The 21,916-nt window shown below is 44.3% G+C and overlaps 1 protein-coding gene across 1 annotated transcript in view; it reads right to left on the bottom strand.

The window, feature by feature from the left end:
* npas2 (neuronal PAS domain protein 2) overlaps positions 1–21,916 on the bottom strand; it is a 78,011-nt gene that overhangs the window by 24,584 nt on the left and 31,511 nt on the right. The window contains exons 9-14 of the mRNA XM_041196195.1: positions 19,142–19,248; positions 17,341–17,488; positions 6,098–6,182; positions 4,061–4,190; positions 2,170–2,276; positions 766–849 (exon numbers count right to left, since the gene is read on the bottom strand). Coding sequence (XP_041052129.1) covers positions 766–849; positions 2,170–2,276; positions 4,061–4,190; positions 6,098–6,182; positions 17,341–17,488; positions 19,142–19,248 — 661 coding nt within the window. The remainder of the gene's footprint in view (positions 1–765; positions 850–2,169; positions 2,277–4,060; positions 4,191–6,097; positions 6,183–17,340; positions 17,489–19,141; positions 19,249–21,916) is intronic.

Genomic DNA, 21,916 nt, shown 5'->3' with positions numbered 1-21,916 from the left:
GGTGAACATGGTAAATAATATCAACAGCTGGATAAAATGCCTCAAGAAACAAAATAAAGTACACAGGAACATAGGAGCAGAACTAGGTCATTGTAGGAAGATCTTCCAGGAATCAATGAATACTAAAAGAAAGAAAGACTTGCATTTAAGTAGGTGCCTTTCTCAATGTCAGGACATCGTAAACCATTTTACTGCCAATGAAGTACTATCAAAGTGCAGTTACTGTTGTAATGTAGGAAACATGGCCACCAATTTGCACATAGCAAATTCCCACAAACAGCAATATGATAAATGCCCAGATAACTTATTTTTTTAGTGATATTGATAGAGGGATAAATTTTGGCTAGGATACTGAGGATGACTTCCCTGCCCTTCTTTAAAATAGTGCTATGGAATCTTTTACATCTACCTGGGAGGGTAGATGGGGCTTTGGCTTAACAACTCATCTGAAAGACATCACCTCCAACAGTGCAGCACTCCCCCCAGTACTGCCCCTGACTGTCAGCCTGGACTTTGTACTCAAGTTCCTGGAGTGGGACTTGAACCCATGATCTCTGGAGTGGAACTCACAACCGGCCAACTCAGAGAAAGTTGGGAATTAGAATGACTGCTGGTGAGGTAGGAAGCAATAGGTTAAGGTTGATATGACACAGACAAAATTTATCAGTAAGTGTACAGGTGAATTTGTTCTCTACATTAATGAGATTAATAACTCAGAGATTTATAATGGTGAATCACAGCAAAACAAAGCCAGTCAGTGTGTACCAAGGGAGTTTGTTGAGTGGAGATTGCAGCTGGAGGCATTGGTGGCTGTTGTGCATCAGGTGATGGTGGTACTGTCATCAAGACCTGTGAAAGCAAACAACAAAGTCCATAAGCAAAATGTACTTTATTAACTAAAGATAGCCTGGGTACAGAAAAGTGTCCTTTTACATGACTGTGCTTCTGGTTGTAAATAAACCATTTAGCCCATTCTATAAATACATGAAATTTCCAACACAAGAACAGCACATTTACCCAGCTGGTGTTACTGCTGTACACAAACCTCCTCCCAGTCCTCTTCGTCTCACCTCATTAGCATAACATTCTATTCTTTTCTCCCTCATGTACTGACTTAGCTTCCCCTCAAATTAATCTGGGGTGAGAATTTTCTCTCTGTCGCGGGAGACTGGGCGGGAGTGGGCATGTAACCGATTGCTGCCCCCGATCGGCTGCACGCTGCCATTTTATGTGGGCAGGCCAATTACGGCCCACCCAACATAACCTGCACCCAGAAGCGCTGAGTGCTCCCTCTGCGGGTGAGGGGAGGAGGGAGAGTCGGGACCCTGCGCTCATTTGAGCTGCCTCAGGGAGATTACTTTGATTATGAAGAATTGAAATTTTAAAAATTATTCAGACATGTCCCCTCATGTGACAGTATCACATGAACTGGGACATGCCAATGAATTTTAATAAAATTTTTTATTATACTTGTAAACCCTTCATGAAATCTTGTCCCGCCCGTGGATGAGGTTTCGAGATAAATGCAAAGGCCGCCTGGGCTCTTTGCTGCCCACCGACCTTAAGGTTGGATGGGCAGCCCTGTTAATTGTTCAAATTGGTTGTTTAATGACCTTTGACAATTCGGCAGGCGCGCAGCCGACTCTGGTACGCACCATCCGAACTGAAGGTCGGAATGATGCGCGGCGATGTCGGGACAAACATAATTTTAGGCGTCGGAGAGCGGGACCCACCCCCGCACACTGACCGGAAGATTCTATGCTATTCACCTCAACTATTCCTTGTGGCAGTGAGTTCCACATTCTCACCACTCTATGAGTAATGTTACAACAGTGACTACACTTCAAAAAGTACTTCATGGGCTGCAAGTTGCTTTGGAGTATTCTGAGGTCTTGAAAGATGCTGTACTAACCATTGCTCTTCTTTTTTTTTCTATTTTAAAGATGTTTCTTCTGAATGGAATAGTAAACTCCCAGAGAGGAAGATGCAAAGTCTTGGAGGAAGATGCTACCAACCAGTACGATCATGAGTGAATTTGCTTTTGTGGTTTAAGTTATCATAAGTGTTGCAGCTATACTGCTTGTTTTTCAGCCGCTGCACAGCTGAGTATCTGAGTCAGGCTTTGACTCTGCTCAGATCGCTGAAAACGATGAGGATGCAAAAACTCACCTGAGTGCTAGCTTGCTGTGGTCTCTGTAATGACTTGTCCTGCAAGCTTGTATTCACTGATTGTTTGGAAGGTGTGCTTGCTTCTGTGTACACTTTGGACTGTGTTGCTGGAAGAATCAAGCAATAATTGAATTAAATAAACTCTGACTTTCCCTTGGGCTTAAAATATTCACCAGGAAACTAATATGAAAATACAGATATATTTAGAATAATAAAATCCAGATCTCCCACTATTCTCAATGTCTGCCTCCCCCTTTCCCCCTAAAAAAATACACATATACAATTTTAGCAAGGTGTACAGCTTAACAATGAAAATTCAATACTTTAACTTTGCTAGAAGTACATTAAATTATCGCTTTAAAAATAGTTAGGAGCAAGGTATTTTGGTGGAATTCGAACTTTGTACACAAAGTGCACTCTATATATTTTATATTATAGTGATCAATGAGAAATATACATCAATCTTTTCTGAAGAATGACATGGCTACAAAGGGGGGGGGGGAGGAAGGAATGTAGAGTTGAGGCCATAATCAGATCAGCCATCATCTTATTGAATGGCGGAGCAGGCTCGAGGAGCCGAGTGGCCAACTGCTGCTCCGAATACATATGTTTGTTCATATGTAACCAAAACCTGAACAAAGTCACACTATGCTGCAGGTCTGTAATACATTCCAACTCAACCATTATTACATATGTTTTGTTCTAAATCCTTAACTGCACCACAGCAATATCACGTGCAGTGCTTTAATTTCTCAATGCTTTTCTTTCAAACCAAGTACTTAACTAATTATTTGTTTTAGGGATACACTATATGAGTAATTTGAGACATGGCATGTGGTAAGATAAGATAAGCAGCCATGATCTTACTGAATGGAGCAGCAGGGTTGAAGGGCTGAATGGCCTACTCCTGCTCCTGAGTCTTGTGTTCTCATGGTGAGTGTAATATGCTTGGAAGGGACAGGTGGCTTTGGCCAATAGTTCTCCAAGCTCTGGGGATTTCCTCAAGTCATGTCTGGGTCGATTGTGCACTAATTGATAGAGATTGATTGCCATGATTAGTCAACAACTCCATAATCATTGTTTCAGGATGGTGTAAGGTGAACTTGATCTTATTTCATCCAGCGATTCCTACGGGGAGAATTTTCTCCCCGTCGGGGTGGGTTGGATGGGAGTGGGCGTTCAGCCGATTGCCGCCTGCGATTGGCTGCGTGCCGCCATTTTACGTGCGTGAGCCAATTAAGGACCGCTCAGCGTGACGCGCACCGGGAAGCGCTGAACGCTCCCTGTGCGGGTGGGGGGAGTAGGCGGAGCCAGGGCCTGTGCATGCATGTGGAAGAGCGCAGAACAAAATTTGTAAACTTTTAAAAATCAAACTAATCTCCCTGAGGCACAGGGCTGCCTCAGGGAGATTAGTTTGAGTTTTAAAAATTTTAATAATGCCACATCAGCTGGGACATGTCATTAAACTTTAATTAAAACTTTCCTTCAATTTGTTAACACTTCATGAAACCTCATACCCTCTGTGGTTGAGGTTTCATGCTAAATGTGAAGTCTCTTCGCCTGCCTGCCAACTTTAAGGTTGGACGGGCAGCTCGGTTAAGTACTTCAATTACTATTTAAATGGCCTTAACGGGCCTTTGATGGTTCGGCGGATGCACAGCCGACTCCAGTGCGCGCCCGCTGAACTGAAAATCGGAATGACGCGCAGTGACGTCAGAGTGCACACCTGACACCACCGCAGGTCGTTTTACACGTCGGCGAGCGGGCCCTGTCCCCACTCACCGACCCGAAGATTCTGGCCTATATTTCTATATCTCTATCGCACCCGACCTTTATATCATTATGGAAAACGAATGTGCAAGAAGGGCATGGGATTTCACTTTCCACTTACATGGAGTGTCTGACAGTGCGGTGTGAGAGGATTTATGCGAACTTGGAGATGACACTGAACATGGTCGACTGCCGCTGAGTCTCTCTATGGTAATGTCCTGAGCACTTCCACATTGCCTGCAGTTTTGAGTCTATAATGTGGGAAGAAAAGGAACATCCAAAGAAGAAGTAATGACCAAGTGCACATCACTGAGGAGGTTACAACAATGACTTGTATTTATAAAGCACCTTTAGTATGTAAGAACATCGCGAGATGGCTCAGATATTATTAGACAAAAATGAATGCTGAGCTGAAGGAGGAGACCAAGGGCTGACCAAAAGCTTGGTGGGTTTTAAGGAGGATCTCAACAGATGAGAGGGAAGCGGAGAGGCAGAGATTGTTAGGGAGGTAGTTCCAATATGTGGGGTTGCAGAGCTGAAGACGTGGTTGCCAAAGGTGTGATGACACAAAGGAAGCCAGGGTTGGAGGAACTGAGAGTCTGTACAAGGGGTATAAGTCTGGAGAAAGTTACAGAGATAGGGAGAAGTACCATAAGACCATAAGACATAGGAGCAGAAGTAGGCCATTCGGCCCATTGAGTCTGCACTACCATGAAGGTCATGAAGAAGCTTAAGCACGAAGCTGAGAAGTTTGGGATTAAGGGCGTTGGAGGAGACAATGTGTGTTAGTGCAATCAGGAGTGATGAATGAGCAGGCATTCAGGCTGGATAGAAATGGGCAGGAAAGATTTCTATGAGCTAAAGATTATGGGTCGTGGAAGATGGGAGGCTGTCCAGTATGGGATGGAAGTAAATGAGGAATTGAGCAGAGAATGGGCAGAGGCAGCCCATGTTAGAACAGTATGAATAGCTGGCCTTTGTGATCAAGAGGATATGGGATCAGAAATGTTCCTTTGTCAAAGGTTTTCCTTAAGGTTAAATAGGATGCTGAGATTATGGTTGGAGAGGAAGATGGATTCAGTGAGGAGGGTACTGAGTTTGGGCAAGATTAACAGAGTTACTTTAGCTATTTGGCAGGCCTGACGATAAAATAAAAAGAAAAACTCCCTGCTTCAATATGAATATCCATTTGAGTTTGTTTCAAAACTCTAGTGATCAGAGAAGTCAAGAACAGTTGGACATGCACCTACATTTTAATGCAATGTAAAAATTATCACATAATTTTGTAACTCTTTTATATATAAAAAAACGAGAACTTGGCAAAAACCAATGACATGCTAAAAAGAGGGGAAGCCTACATTTTGCCCTGGGTGCAAGGGAACTTGTGGCACATGGTGGCACCAGAAAAATGGGCAACTTCTCGGACACCGTGTCACGGAACTCTGAGCCTTCACGATTAAACAGCAGATCCACAACAGAAAGGACAGAGTGAGCCAACGGTCCATTAGAAAGGGATGTTTTAGCATGCATGTTGTTCAGAGTTCAGTAATCTCTCCTTTCATATGGTGGAACCGTTTTACATGTTCCGCTTTCTGAACCATTCGATGCAATAGTTGCAAGCAAAGTCCCGATGACAATTTCTGGCTCAGGGACACCATAAAAAAACTCCTACTTGTTCTAGATGATTCATAGACTCATGGAAGCACGCAACACAAGAGGAGGCCATTCGGTCCATCACCAGCCTTTTGAAAAAGCCATCCAATTAGGCCGCCTCAACTGGTCTTTCCATGTAGCCTTAAAAAATTTAATTTTGAAGTATTTTTCCACTTCTACTTTGAAAGTTTAATCGTATCTTCTTCCACCACCCACAAGCAGTGCATTCCAGATCATAACTTGCTGCATAAAAAGTTTCCTCACCACCCCACTGGATTTTGTGGCAACTAGATTAAGTCTGTATCCTCAGGTTACTGACTGTTCTGTCAGTGGAAACAATTTTTCCCCATCTACTCCCTCTCTCTCTCTCTTAAATATATAATATATTCAACCATGTATTTATTTTTTTATGATACCAGCGTACTATAGGGTTTAAAGAAACATGAACTTTGAGCATCAAGGTGACTTCATCAAAAATCTGACAACTACATATTATTAACATTACCTTCAGGGCTGCCGGAGGCAGGATTTCAGGGGAAGATTCCTCGAGGTTCTGTTCCCGTCGTCTTTCTGATCTGACTTCCACATAGCTGCAAATCAGGGGGAAAAAAAATCCCAAAAGCATTCACGCTAATTATTTATGCCATCCAGAAATTCTGACAGGTTGTGACATCAGCAACATTATGGACATCAGCTAACCTTGAAGGTCAAAACTCTACCTCAAGTGAAAGCTACAACAGACCAAGTTCATAAATAAATGTACTTTACTTTGAAGTTTGCAAAACATCAAGGAGCTGCCATTACTCACAGACTGAAATAACTTGAGTGATATTTAAATTATTCAAGCAAACAGAATTATTACTGCCAGACATGAAGCTAATATCATTCAAGGGAGCAAATTTTACGAACGCTGAGATATTCAACCAATTACAACTCCAACTTCTTCACACAAGTTTTTGGTACACCACAGACTCTAATGAGCAGTTTTGGATCTAATTTTGAATCTCTTTATACAATAGATCCCTTCATTTGGCTTCAAACCATTCAGACACACAATGTCAGCACTGCTGACCTGCACCTCTATAAGTACATTAACCACACATTGCCAACAAACAAAGCAAGGTGGATCTGGAACTGTTTAATTTCTTGTCCCTCTCCTTCTCTTGCTCTTCAACGTGCAACATAGCAAAGTACAAAGTATTAATATTCTAAGTGAAGTGACCTAGGACAGTTTACTATGTTAAAGAACCTAAACAAGAGTAAATTCTCTTAACGGTTGCAATACATTCCATGTACTGGGCTGTATGTGCTGTGATACGATGGCACATACCTTTAAGGGGGCTACTGTCAATCATCACCTACCTCGACAGGGTGTGATGTATTAGTCCCTGGACTTGTAGGCAGTCTGCACAGGTCAGACATGTGCCTCAAGGTCTCCCAGTGAACAGTATCTGTATATTGTCTTATCTTCAAATAAAGAACCCACTTAATTGTTTCACCAATCCTTGTGTGTGATTGGTACATTTATGTTAGAGAAGAACATATGTACTTGCCAAGTTTTAACATTACTGGTGTGTCTCCTGCGGTGAAGATAGGATAGAAGCTTGGACTTGTGGCGAGTGCCTCAGTTTGCCGTAGTGAGGTACCTTGCTGGATTTTCATTCCATGTCCCTGAATCCAACACTGAGCTGAATTCCATGTTGAGAACCCTGAACTTATAGTGGTGGAACTCTGGAAGCGATTTTTGAGGAAGCAGCCAATTACTGTAGATCACAGTGCATTTGTTTTACAATTTTTTTCACGGGACGTGGGTGTTGCTGGCTAGGTTAGCATTTTTATTGCAAACCCCAAATTGGCCTCGGGAAGGTGGTGGTAATGGACATTCTTGAACCGCTGCAGTCCATGTGGTGTAGGTACATCCAAATGGAGTGAATTCCAAGATTTTGACCCAGCAACGGTGAAGGAATGGTGATATATTTCCAAGGCAGGATGGAGAGTGGCTTGGAGGGGAACTTGCAGATGGTGGTGTTCCCATGTGTCTACTGCCCTTGTCCTTCTAGGTGGTAGAGGCCACAGGTTCGGAAGGAGCATTGGTGAATTCCTGCAGTGCATCTGTACACACTGCTGCCACTGTGAGTCGGTGTTGGAGGGAGTGGATGTTGAAGGTGGTGGATGGGGTGCTGATCAAGCTGTGCGTGCTGGACAAGTACAAGTCAACCCTTTTAAGAAATATTAAACTCGCATAAGGAGTTGGCCTCAATTTTCCATCTCAGAAATGCATGTTTTACTCACCCTATAAATTGGCGCATGGGATTAAGCAGGCGATAAAGGCCAAGTTGCCATGAAGATATGCGGGAGTTTAAGACATGCCCCTCACACAGAGCAGACTGCATGGGGTGAACAACAAACAGAAACAGGTCCTCCAGCAAAAAGAATGAAGTGTGAAGCTGCATTCAAGCTAAACGTCATAACATTGGCTAACTTGTCAAATAACTGTGCTGCAGTGAGGGAATTCGAGTGTCAGCGAAAAGCTGGTGTGAGAATGGAAGAAAGAATCTGCCCCGAAAAAGATGTCCAAGACCAAATGCACCATGAGAACGGGGACCAGCCACTGGGCTGATCTTGAAAAGCACATATCAGAATGGGTCCTCAAAAAATCGTCAGAATGGTTACATGGTCACCAGAAATTCAATGCATATGTATGCACTTTAGTATCAAACCCTAATCCAGCAAAAGATTCCAGCACAACAGTTAGTTGGTGTAGCCACTTTATGAAACGAAAACATCTCATGTTGCAGAGAAAGACCAAGATCGCTCAGGGAATACCAAAAGACCGCAAATGCTTTGATGATTCTGAAACCAGAATTGCCAAAACTGGCCTGGAGTGGGATCTTTATGATGGCACCGAGCCAAAGTGACTCAGAATGAATTTGATAATTTTTTGCATCACATGCCAAAGACAATGGCCGGGATTTCCCCTGCCTGTTGGCGTTGGGCATGTTTGGCGGCGTGAGTGGACAATATGACGAGAAGGCCAAAAATCAGTCTCACGGTGGTCGTGAAACCAGTTTGCAACTGTCCACTCAGCCCGTTGATGGTGGGCCATGTTCCCCGCTATCGGACATCGGGAACCTCATTGTAATATATCAGCATATATAAGGCCGACCCGCTGGATTCATCCCTCCTGCTGGATTGTTGGTGCAGAACACGTCTTGACAACCGTAACGTGTGAAAGTCAGGACTTACCGCCAGGGCCTTGCTCACATCGCGGACACCCGAGGAGCAGAAGATGCTGGAGCCCGACAGCAATGGGGCCCTGGAGGAATGTCCATGGCATCCTGGGTGGATTCTCATGGACATGGCTCTGCTGCTCACCGAGGTTGGAACGTCACCGTCGATGCTCACAATGGATGATTGTCGAGGAGGTGGAGAAAGAAGGTCTAGGATCGACTGCGAGAGGAAGAGGTGTTGGGGGGTTGAGGTTGGGAAGGGGGTATGAAGGTGTCAAGGGGTGAAGTTGGGAGGTGGTGAATGAAGATGTCGGTGGGGTGAGGTTGGGAGGTGGTGAATGAAGGTTTCGGTGGGGTGATGTTGGGAGGAGGGGAGAGAGTACAGGGGGAGGAAGGGATAATGGGGCAGAAGATGACCACTGGGAAGGTAGCTGTAAGGGAGTGGAAGGTGTAAGGGAAGGAATTTGGAGCAGGGAAGGAGTGCAGAAAGGGGAGGAAGTCCAGGGGGAGGAAGGATTGCGGAGAGGAGAGAGAGTAAGGATGGAGGAAGAAGTTGGGAAGGGTGAAGGAGTAAAGCTGGGGAAGAAATGAGGGTGCCTGAGGGGATTAGGAAGGGGGAAGGAGTAAGGCTGGAGGAAGAAGTGAGCGGAGGAAGAGGTAAGGCTGGAGGAAAGAGTCAGGAGGGGGGAAGGACTATGGGTCTTTGATGGAGACAGGAAGGGGGAGGGACTAAGGAGGGGGGAATCCAAGGGGTGGGAGGACTAATTGGGGTGGAAGCCGTTCCGTAGGGGAAGGGGTCCGGAGGTGGGGGTGTCCAGGTGAACATGAAAGGGAGGTGAATGATGGGTCCATGACTGCCTCCTGCTGTGCAAACTGAAGGTGTGCATGGTATGAAGGAATGGTGAGAATGACCAAGACAGAGTGAGGTGGTAGGTGGGAGGGTGAATGTTCAGTGATAGCGGTAGGAGGGATGGCGAGGGTGGTTGGTGGGGACACGGAGGCAGACACGGACCCTGGGGGTGGGAAAGAGGTCGGGGAGGTGCAAGTGGATGGGGGTGGGATTTTCGGGAAGGAAGGGAACGTGCACGTTCACCTGGACATCCCCGAAGGAAAAGGGTTGTGGCTGGTAGGTCATGGAGGGGAGATGGAAGGTGATGCCAGGGGGTCAATTGTGAAGGAAATGGGTGAAATGGGGGAAATGGGGGAAATGGGGGAGGGGAAAAGATGGGGGAGTGAATGAAATACTGTGTCACCACCATGCTAGATAATTCGAAAGTGAAACGACAGTAGTGGTGGGCGAGATCAGGTGCTGCATGGGAGCGTGATCATTGGGTGGCTGGAGATGCAGGTCAGCTCAAACGGACAACTGATAGCGAACCCTAGCAGGCAGCATTGAAAATGTTTAGGACTTTGAGGTGAGTATGAAACATGAAGGATCCGTGTGTGTGGGAGAGTGCTTGCACAAGGCTCTGAAAGGTCAGCTGATCCCCCTGTGGTGACAGAGAACGAGGTTGAGGGCCTCACAGCCAATGGGGACTCGGAGGGAGAGGACAGACCCTGAGATTCCTGAGTGGATGACCCAGGGGTGTCCAGCTGCCGCCCCTCCTCCCTTCGGGTGCTCAGGGGCCCCGGCCTGACTCCTTGAGGGGAAGGAGCACCTGGAGGGACTTCTGCTGACTCTCCAGCATGAGTTGGAAGGCCAAATCTAGAGTCTCGTCATCTGACTCGGACCTCACAGATGCCTGAAACTCAGCAGTTCTCCGAGTGCCTGGGAGCTCGCACGAACCTGCCCCATCCCGCTGCAGACAAGTGTCGGTGCAGTGACCACCAGACTGTGAACCCAAGCTCTAGATCTAGGTCCCACCAAAGTGTGTGTCTCTGCACTGGTGGAGGGTATGGGTAAACACCGTGATAGGTCTTCCAGGCTGCTTATTTCCAGCCCTTCAATGGAGGAGGTGTCCTCTTGGCTGGAGGCGAGGCCTTGGATGGAGCTGAGGGACTGGCTGGCTGAAGATGTCGGTTGCTTGGCAGAGCTCCCTGTGAACCAAAGTAGTGATAATTAGTGCATGGCAGCAGAGTCAAAAGCAGGAGAGAGAGCACTCACAGTTGCGTTAAGAAAGGGATGATGTGGTACAGAATCCTTTACGAGGGTGTTCGCCGTCGACCTCACTATTGCCGCAGGTATAGTCCATGTCCTCGCCAGTCAACGTGATGGCACAATTCTCAAAATGAGCAAGGGGCCTAATGTGGGTCCCTCCACCCCCAGTCTAGGGTCTCTTCCTACTGATGTGAGCAAGCCTTTTGCTGCATGAAAACAGATAGAGGGAGTGTGAGCAGGACACATGGCACTGAGTGGAATGTTTGTGTGGTGAGCGGAGCCATGGACAGGATGAGGATGCAAGCTCGAGAGGGTATGAGCCTGATGGAGATGTGAGGGTGTCTGTGAGAGTTAGTGGTGTTGTCCCTTGAGGTGTGAGATCCCTGTGGATGTGTAAAGGGTTTGTGAGTGTGTGAGTTGAGAGTGATGAGAAGAGTGAATTACCTTGGCAGAACACATGAGACCATTTGTCCTGTCATGGCACTGGGTGGCTGTCCTCGTTTGCAGGGCATTAGCGCTGACCACCACTGCTACCAGCTCCCAAACCGGATTAGCGATGTTGCTGCCTATCCTGCAGCCTGAGTGGGTTAGAGGACATCACGGCCAGCCTCCACAGCATCCACAAGGCTCTCGATGGACACGTCATTGAGCCTGGGAGCTGCAGCCTTTTTACCTTTCAGGGCCATGTCTTCTTTGCAGCCCTCATGGGCTGAAAGCACCAAGAGGTGTGTGTGTGCGCGCGGCCGGACAGTAAATATGGCGCCCGGCATGATGAAGCGGCGAGGTGATGGCATGGTGGGTGAATGAGGGCCCGCCTGCCTTGGAAAAGGCGCGTTTCCTGGGGATGCATAATTAACGTGGCATTTGGAACGATGCAGCGTAAAAAGCTGCCATTGTGGCCGGCAGGTAAAACATCGTTCACCCGCTGCAGCACTTAGTGCAGATATCTGGGATGATTCCACCCAATAAATTTGATGTTTTTAAAATGTTTTGCTTGTGGTTAAGGGTATTCTCGTAGATTCCATTCATTAAAAATATATCTTTAAGTTCTTATGTCACGTTGATTTTATTTGAGTTACTGGTGTTATATTTTTTCACACTTCAAAATGGTGACCACCGAAACCAACAGCGGCATTTCACTTTTTTATACTTGGAATACAAGTCTATCTCCATTTTTGGAAAGATATTTTGAGGCTTCAAAATATCAGTTCTGTTGAAGGGTCATTCGGACTCGAAACGTTAACTGTGTTCCTCTCCGCAGAGACTGCCGTTTTTCCAGGTATTTTTGTTTTTGCTGAGGCTTCAAAGGTTGACTTATACACTGTACGGTAATTGGCCGCTTCTGGGGGTCCCATCCAGTTAAGGATGGCAGACAATTCCCCCACCCCACCGGGGCTGGAGGACCAATAGGAGGCTGTCCAGCACTGGAAGATCAGCAGCTCCAATGTCAGAGGTGGTTGCTGCTGACATAGGTAGAAGAGAGAACCTCAAGGTGGCGGTGCCATAGAGTCATAATGGCACAGAAGGAGGCCTTTCGGCCTGTCACGTCTACACCAGCTCTCTGAAAAGCAATCCAGTCAGTTCCATTCACTCGCCCTAGCTCTGTAAGTTTATTCTCCTCAACTGCGCATCCAATTTCATTCAATTATCTCTGCTACCCTCATAGGCAGCTAGATCCAGGTCAATACCACTTGCTGCTTAGAAAACCTCTTCCCCACGTCTCTTGCCCAAAACCTTAAATCTGTGTCCCGTGGTCCCCGTGCCATCAGCTAATGGGAACAGTTTTTCTTTGTCTACCTCACCTAAACCTGTCAGAATCTTGTAAACTCCTGTCCCCTCAATTGCCTTTGTTCCAAGGAGAACAAACCCGGCTTCTTCAACCTAACCTTATAGTTAAAACCCCTCATCCCTGGAACCGTTCTAGCACAAATGAAGACTTTTTAAAAAGGTTAAATAAAGTAAAAGGCTGTCAGACCATCATTGTGGAGGGTGATCTTTTCCACGGGGTAGTCTGCGGCCACACATCCATCTGGAAAATGACAGGCCCTTTAAGGGGCTCAGTCGGCTACCTGCTACTTGAGTGTGAGTAGCTGTCACCTCCCAAAAACCGGCCTCTTCGATAATGGCCAATGAGCTGGGGACATGCCAGCAAACTGGCAAGCCGGCTGACAGCAGGAAATTGCAGTCCTTCTCCTTCTTTCGTTCCTGCCTTGGCAGCCCTTTCAATATGAAGCCCATCGAGTTTGCCAAATTTACGTATGGTAGGGTTTGAGTTTGTTGTCGGGGTGGTTAACATTGCTGGTCCTCAGAAGCTACAGGTGGAGAAGTCTGTGAGAGACTTGGTGAGAGATAGTGAGGTAAATTGGTAGCAGTGAAGTGCTTTTTGGTTCTAAATACCATCTGGTGAAAGTGATTGTGGAAGTGTGTGTTGTTTTCTTTTTTATTTCTAAGGCATTCTCCTTCAACTTCAGTTTGGGGGGGAATGAACTCATTAAAAACAAATGCCTTGAAGACATCAACTCCTTAGAATGAGATTGTTGAAATGTGTGAGGTTGCAATGAGTTTTCCTACCATCAGAGGGTGCTATAAGTACTTTGATTCGTACACAGCTGCCTGTTTGATCTGTCTTGCTTGAAAAAGAGTTACTTGCTCTCCCTACCGTATTTCTTGTTAAAAACAAAGCAGCAGTTGTTGATTTTGAATCACAGACTATTTACCTGTAACTTTATGTCTTGGGAAGGGTCACCAATTCAGTTGGCAGCACTCTGGCCTTTGAGTCAGAGGTATGTGGGTTCAAGCACCCCAGCATTCACCCAATCCGCTACAAAACCCCATGAAAATAATTTGTGCTAATACTTCTGCTGCAATGTCAGAGGTGCCATCTTTTGAACGAGGCATTAAACTGGCACACAAACTGGTCAGCTGAGTGTAAGAGACTACGGCACTATTGGAAGAAAAGGGGGAAATTATCTGGATCATGACCAACATTTATACATACGAATTAGGAGCAGGAGTAGGCCCTTCGACCATTCCAGTGTGCTCCGCTATTCGATAAGTTCATAGCAGATCTGATTATGGCTTCAACACCACTCTCTTGCCTACCTCCGATAACCTTTGATTCCCTTGTGGTTCGAGAATCTATCCACCTCTGCCTTAAAAATATTCAGTGACCCTGCCTCTCCCACTGTCCGAGGATGGGAGTTCCAAAGACTCATGACCCCCCCGAGAGAAAAATATTTCTCCTCATCTCTGTCTTAAATGGTAGACCCTTTATTTTTAAACTGTGTCCCTAGTTCTAGTCTCTCCCACAAAGGGGAAACATTCTTTCAGCATCCACCCTGCCAGGGCCCACTCAGAATCTTATATGTTTCAATAAGATCACCCCTCATTCTAAATTCAAATGGATACAGGCCCAGCTTGCCCAACCTTTCCTCATAACGCAACCCCCTCATCCCAGGAATCAGCCGAGTGAACCTTCTCTGAATTTCTCCTAATTCAACTCTCAACCAACACCAGAGAAACAGTTTAATTGGTGTTTCGGGCAGCTTGCTGTCTATGGGATCTTGCTGTGTGTAAGTTGGCTGCCATGTTTGCTTATGTGACCCCAGCACCTCAAATATAATTCATTTGGATGTAGGGACTTTAAGATATTCTGAGTATGTGATGAGATATTATATAAATGCTACTTCTCTCAATTTACCCGAAAGTTTTTATGTGAATGCTCCATTTTGACATTAAAGCAACAACTTGTATGCATACTGTACCCTTAATGTTATAGGATCTCTTAAGGAGTTTCACAGCAGAGTTACATTTGGCACTGAGCCACATATTAGGGCAGGTGAGCTGAAACTGGGTCAAAGGCATAGGCTTTAGAGAATGTCTTACAGGAGGAGAAAGGTGGAGAGGATTAGGGAGGGAATTCTAGTGCTCAGAGCCTAGACGACTAAAAGCATGGAGCATGGTGTTATTATCCCATTATTATCCCAAAAGAACCAAATTTACTGAACAACCCCAACGAGAAAACCAGTGGATTTTAATAACTTTTACCTTAACAATCAAATCCAACTCAACATAAATTAGACATGAATTAACAGACAAATTGTGCTCAATATAAACTATAAGTTACACGTTAAAAAGCAGAGACAGCAAAGATAGATCGCACAGATTTACTGTCCACTCAGCATTTATGTCATTAATTTCAGCCACAAAGTCCTTCAAAGCTTTGAACATCCTCAGGTACAATTTCAGCTCCTTTTCTTCAAGGATTTAGCCACTGATTCCTATCTGACAATAGCCTCTAACCAGCCTACAGACAGGGTAGATGGAGATAAGATGTTTCCCCTGGCTGATGGTGGGGAGGGATAGTCTAGAACCAGGGGACACAATTTCAAAATAAGGGGAAAGCAACTTCGGACCGAGGTGAGAACAAATTTGTTCACTCAGAGGGTTAGGAATCTTTGGAATTCTCTATCACAGAGGGTTGTGGAAGCTCAGTCACTGAGTATGTCTAAAGCAAAGATTGACAGATATCAGTGACATAAAGTGACACAGGGAAAGTGTGGGGAAAAATGCATTGCAGTGGGTGATCAGCCATGATCGTATTGAATGGTAGAGCAGGCTTGATGGGCTGAATGGCCTACTCCTGCTCCTATGTTCCTATGTTTCTATCCTAAGTTCCAAGGTCATGGCCTTTACTGAAATGGTGCACTTCTGTAGAACGTCCTCAGTTTTGCTCATGTCATGAAAGTATAATCATTCTCATAATATTATTGTGATTTATTGTAAACATAGTGGGGGTTGGATAGTTTCTCTGTGTGTGTGGCGGGGGTGATTTAATTGAATTGGAGACAGCTAGTCTGGAGGGTTTGATTCATCAAAGGACGCTAGGTTGGAAATGCTAAATATGTAAACATGGCTGAAGTCTTCGAATGTAAGGTGAGGAGAATTTGCATTTTTAGATAGATCAGGACCATTTGAATTTCAAAGAGATTGTAGGATGTTACACCTAGCCAGAGAAGCTAGGTTAAGCAGTGTGTTTATTTTGCCCAAAGATTATTGACTATATTAGCACCATGAAAATATTTATATTATGAGAAAGGTAAAGTTCAAAAGACATATGGGAACAATGCAATTTACATTAAAAAGGAGGAACATGTATAAAGGAGATGGAGGTATGTTTTAGGGGAGGCATTGTAATATCAAACAGAAGTGTGAGAGCCTGCTGTCTACAGAAACTGAAGCTGGGAAAAGACATTTTTAATTCTACTGCCCAGGGTATTATGTTGACTTGCCTGGATCTGTTTAAAATCTAGTTTTTTGCTATTGCCTTAATGGGGTGCAATTGGAAGCCAGATTAATGAAGGGTTTTAGTAGTTATAATAATAGTAATTTGTAGACCTGTGTATGTGCTTGAAACCTTTCCTTTTGTTAATAAATGTTTAATTTAGTTTTCTAAAAAATCTCTGAAGTCTTGTGGACTTATTACTTCTGAACTCAGGGTACGTGTTTCAAAATAAATACAAATTGCAAAACCGTTGTGATAGCGTGATCATGTTTCCTTTGTGGATTTGATCTGCCTGGCACACATCATCTGCCACATCATAACAAATTGGGGTTCTTTGTGGGATATTTGAAATTCCTTGATTGATTTGGAGTGGGTAAATTTTACGGTTATGAGCACAAGAAGCAATTTGAATTCAGGAGTTGGTGTGAGGGATTTTTAAAGTGTTGAGATTGCAAAAATGGCTGTATCCATGGCTATAATGTTTTTGGAAGCAGAAATAAAACTCTGATTGGGTTGCAAAAAGTATCTAAGGGTAAGTTAACAAAGTTGGCAGATAAGTTGAAGTCGAGGTTACCTGTAAAGGCAAAGAAAGCAGATATAGTTGAAGTGATAGCACAGCGTCTAAAGGTGGAAGTGATACCTGACACTAGTGAGTCACAGCTGGAGGTAGTGAGTCTTCAGTTAGAAATTAAGAAGCTTGAATTTGTACAAGGAAATGAAATGAAAAAACTTCAACTGGAAGCAAACGAAAAGGAAACATAATTGGAAATGAAAAAAACTGGAACTAGAGGCAGCAGAAAAAGAGAGGGAAAAAGAGAGATTATTTCAAAAAGAAATGGAAATGCGAAAGCTTGATCTCCAGCGGGAAAAGTTAGCAATGGTGGAAAGAAAGAAGGAAAGAGACAGAGAGTACTGACTTAAAAAGCTGGACTTTAAAGATGAGACAACATTTGCTGAGGAAAGTTCTGCTGATGATAAAACTTTTGCAGTTTGCATATCAGCCAATGATGTCCTCAAGCTTGATATTCTTCTTAATCTTAGGCAGGGGCATTGGAAAGGAAAAAAATTATGTTAAAAAGTGTGACTTGCAGCCACTGCTTCCCTCTATCGCGTTACTAAAACCATAGCAAACATACCTCACTATAGTGTGCGTGCAGACAATAAACTCGGGCTTGGAATTCCACTGGTGATAGGTGATGTAGTAATGAGTCTGGAGCCAAATCCACCGCTGTCCTTTGGTCAAGAAACGATAATAACAAGACTTGCCCTTCCCAAACTGCATCACTGCACAGAAATGAGCAAAAATGTAAGTGACAAGCCATGATATATTGATCTCAAGTTACAACGTTAAATTTTAGTAAAGATACATTTCCTTCCATTTTGTGGATGGTGATGCCCTTTGTTTTAAGTTATTCCTGTTTCTATTTTTGCATTCAGCAGAGTAGCAGGCCATTCTGCCCAACTGGTCTATGCTGGTGTTTATACTCCACACAAGCCTCCTCCCACCCCTCTTCATTTAACCCTATCAGCATACCCTTCTATTCCTTCTTCTCTCACATACTCATCTAGCTTCCCCTTGACTTAATCCACTATTGGCTTCAACTATTCCTTGCGGCATGTGAGCTTCACATTCTAACTATTCTCTGGGCCGGTACAGCTCACAATCTGGATCCAAGGTAAGGGTGCCTTAGCATTTAGTTGTCAGTTGATTCTCATTCCCCCCCTCCGACAAGCCCCTCTCCCTCTTTTTAGAGGAGGGGCGCAGCCAAGACCCAGCACTACACGCAAGCCTGAATAGACTCATCCTTCCACCTCATGTTGTCATCACCCACACACTAGCCTTCCCCTCTGACCAAGTGTTGAATTAATGAATCAGTTTTGTGTTCCAGGCCTTCACCCATGAGAAACTGAATCAGGACCTTATCATATTCATTTCACAAAAAGATGCTTACAACCTGCAGGTGGGATAACATTTCATCAATTTGAGCTGGATTTGAAACAGAATATTCAATTTTCAAGGACTGTTGAGGGCCATAGAGTAAGAGCATTGCATTGTGGTAAATCCTTCTGTGAGCATTTTATGTCTTTCTTGACTATGTAGGTGAGAAGCATGGAGCTTCGGAATCATGTGAATGAGGAGTGGATGGCCTCAGTGTGGCAAATATTAGAAAGCTGGGTGGGTCAGAGAGAATACTTGTAAGTGAGCCCATCTATCTTCCTTCTATTCATTTAGTAACTGGTTACAGACCTGGGGAGATCCCCCCTATAAAGGTTTAATCCATGTTCTCATTAATCAGTGTCTATGGGGTAGATCTTGACTTATTCTACCATAGCACAAAGCAAGTGACGGAAATGTTGAATTATTTTTATTTTCAGTGCCTTTAAGTCAGGAGAGATGTAAAACAGGCTGAAGACTTGTTATTCAAGTAAGTCAAGATCTGCTCTGGCATCTCAATTTTTGGTGTACAGAGTTGCGGCTTGTCTGCCAGAGAAAAGCAACAATGAGAATAAATCCTTTCCCAAACGGCCAGGCTCACAACATTTCAAACAGGGCAAAGCAGAAAAGGGAAATAGAAAGTAAGTAGAGATAGAACGGAGATGCCTGGGTTCTAGGCATGGCTTAGTGTGGTTTGGAAACCACAGGATAGAGGTTAGACAGCTCTGCTGTGAAACATCTCTTACAAAATCCAAAATGATCAAATTATATTAATAGAATAACAAATTACAGGGTGCAAATTATAATTTCCCACATGATTCACCACACTGATTACGCAAATAGATAAACCAAACAGTCCAAAACATAAATTTAAGTGAATGCCGCACAAAGTGCAGTTTATTCATACTTAATTTTAATTATTAGTCCCAAGTAAGGGGTTAAATGTCAGTAGGCTATCATGCACTGATCAATATCACTATTGTATACAACCAGTCACCTACAGTGTTCATGGCATCTTGCTAGAAGTTCCAGGTCATCAACGTGGTAGTAATCATAGCCAGATGTTCCTAGCACTTCGAATGGTAAGTAACCTATAATTGGAGGGGCCCTGATAAAGAGGAACAAGGTGCATGAAGAACATTAGTTTTGGAGGAGCCGCAGACTGTTAACTACTGAAATCTTCATTCACAGCTTGTGGAACAAGAGTAAAGTGGAGGACCAGAAAATATAATTCAGTCCATTTGGCTGGTCACAAAATGAATACCTCTCAATTACCTAATTAAGGTATCTGTGCAGTTAAATGTTTCCACATTGCCTGTTCCTTGTGCCTCTCTGATCAGTTCATTCATTCACCACCTGTTGGGTAAAGTAATTCAATCTAATGTGTCCCTATCCTTTCCCAACCCTAACCTTGAACCGTATCATCTAGTTCTCCAGTGTGCAGAAATCCCCAATATATTAACAGGGGTTCAATTTACCTTTTCCCTCAAGCGTCTTGAATATGACATTGAGTTAATTATTTTTCAGCAACTCTCTTTAAATAGTTAACATAACCTAACCTAGACATTTTACAAACACTGTATATGCAATGTAATAATTTAGCAGAAACAAACCCTCCTCTCTCTAACCCACCCCCCACCCCACCAGCTCCATCTTGCCTCCACCCTGATTTGTGGCAATAGGTTAATTTCTTCTCCTTGTTTCCACTGCTGATATTTTCCTCCATGATATTCATTACAGCTGTAACCACACTTCAAAAGTACTTCACTGACTGTAAAAACACTTTGGGATGCCTGAGGTTGTGATAGGCATGTAGCAATGCAAATCTTCCTGCAGGTTAAATGTGGAGAAATGGCTTTTTCCTCCACTCAACCCCTCCCATAAAATGGACCATTCCTCCACTGAAGACTGCCAGGCCAAGGGCAGCACAGGTCAATGAACAGCTACGCATAGCTGCCCTTTCTAATTCCGTGACATTTCCATTCTTCAGGCTCTTTCCCTTAAGGCTTGTCAGACTGACTTTGTTTGGCGAGGCTCAATTACTCTGAAGCCTGCCTGACTGAATCGGGTTTGACAACCTGGCTGTCCTCCCAACTTAAATGTGTGACACAACTGTTGTTTTGTGTGAACCATTATTTCAAAATTATGAACCTGCTGCATGAGTTTATGTCATGTGCCATTTTTACAGTATCTGGGCATATTGTGCAGTGAAGGTATCTGGAGAAATGGCTTTTTCCTCCACTCAGTCCCTCCCATAAAATGAATCATTCCTCCACTCAATCCCTCCCATAAAATGGACCATTCCTCTATGATGTCATCTGCACCTGTCAAAAGACCATTGCCATATTGCTCATTTTGATTCATATGTTATTGCACGTGAAAAAGTTACTGTATTGATACTAACTATGTGGCTGGAGGTACGAGCCATGCACCAATGTCCTTACCTGTCCCACTTTTCCAACACCTGGCTGGCTAAAACAGACCCATTCTCAACATTTACCAACATTTGGTTATCTCCACCTCTCCTCCTATTACTGGCTTCTTGTTCCAACAACACTGCGCCCCCCTTAAACCAGCTTATATTTCACCCCTTTCCTATTTTTACTTAGTTCTGTTGAAGGGTCATGAGGACTCGAAACGTCAACTGTGCTCTTCTCTGCCGATGCTGCCAGACCTGCTGAGTTTTTCCAGGCATTTCTGTTTCTGTTTTTGCTCAACATTTACTCGCCTGATTGATTGAATTGTTTTACAGTTGTGTTAAACATGTCAAGTCAGCAGCTGTCCACTTTAGAATATTAGAAAACTGAGGACAAGAGGAGGGCTGGTGGGTCCATCAAGCTCTCTCTTTTTGCAATATCCTATAACTCCTATCATGGATTCCAGCTCATCCATTTAATTTCCTGAGGGAAAGCTCTGCATAGCTGTTCCCTGATTGCTGAAGGTTTAGATATCGCCGATTACTAGAAGCTTACGTACACACTAATTGCCAAAAAATTTAGATGCACACTGACCTCCTAAGGCTATCAGGAATATTCACCTATCCTCACATCCTACTTTTTCAAGCTTATGTGACTGTGACAAGGATGAACTGTCATTCCTTTATCAGACTCTAGACTTTTCAATGGTTGACCACAACATCCTCCTCTGAATGCCTCTCCACCATTATTCAGCAGCTTGGCACTGCACTTGCCTGATTCCATTCGTGGTGATTTACTCACAGTTAGAGAATCATTCATAATGGCTACTATTCCCATTCCAGCACTGTTACCTCTGGTATCCCCCCCCCAAGGATCTATCCTTGGGCCCCTCCTATTCACATTCTCCACCCTCAGCGACATCATCCAAGAACACAGCACTAAATTTCCACATGTACGCTTGTAAGAATCCTGAGAAAACCCTACATTGAGTCCTCTTGCTAATTAATGAAAACTAACTTAAATACTATGGGGCAGAAATTGCCGCTCGGTGGGCGGGCATGTACCTGACCAGCTCGAGCATGAAATGACGCGCATTGGTGTTGGCCGAGCGTGCCGATGTCAACGCGCAGTCACGCGATAGTCCGGTCGGTGGGTGTGGGCCGGGGTCGGCAGCGCGCCCGCCGACAATTCAAAGGCCCATTAAGGCCATTAAGTAATCAATTAACCGTAAATTTCTCACTGCCCGTCCAACCTAACGGTTGGCGGGGCAGGTGAATTTTGGGAAACCTCATCCACGGGGCGGGATGAGGTTTCGAAAAGCAAATAAAAATAAAATAAAAACTTTAATTTTTCATGAAT

This window comes from Carcharodon carcharias, chromosome 9 (genome assembly GCF_017639515.1).
Source record: "Carcharodon carcharias isolate sCarCar2 chromosome 9, sCarCar2.pri, whole genome shotgun sequence".
Classification (NCBI taxonomy): Eukaryota; Metazoa; Chordata; class Chondrichthyes; order Lamniformes; family Lamnidae; genus Carcharodon; species Carcharodon carcharias.
Note: the sequence above shows the minus strand (reverse complement) of the source record. Positions and strands in the feature narration are given on the sequence as shown.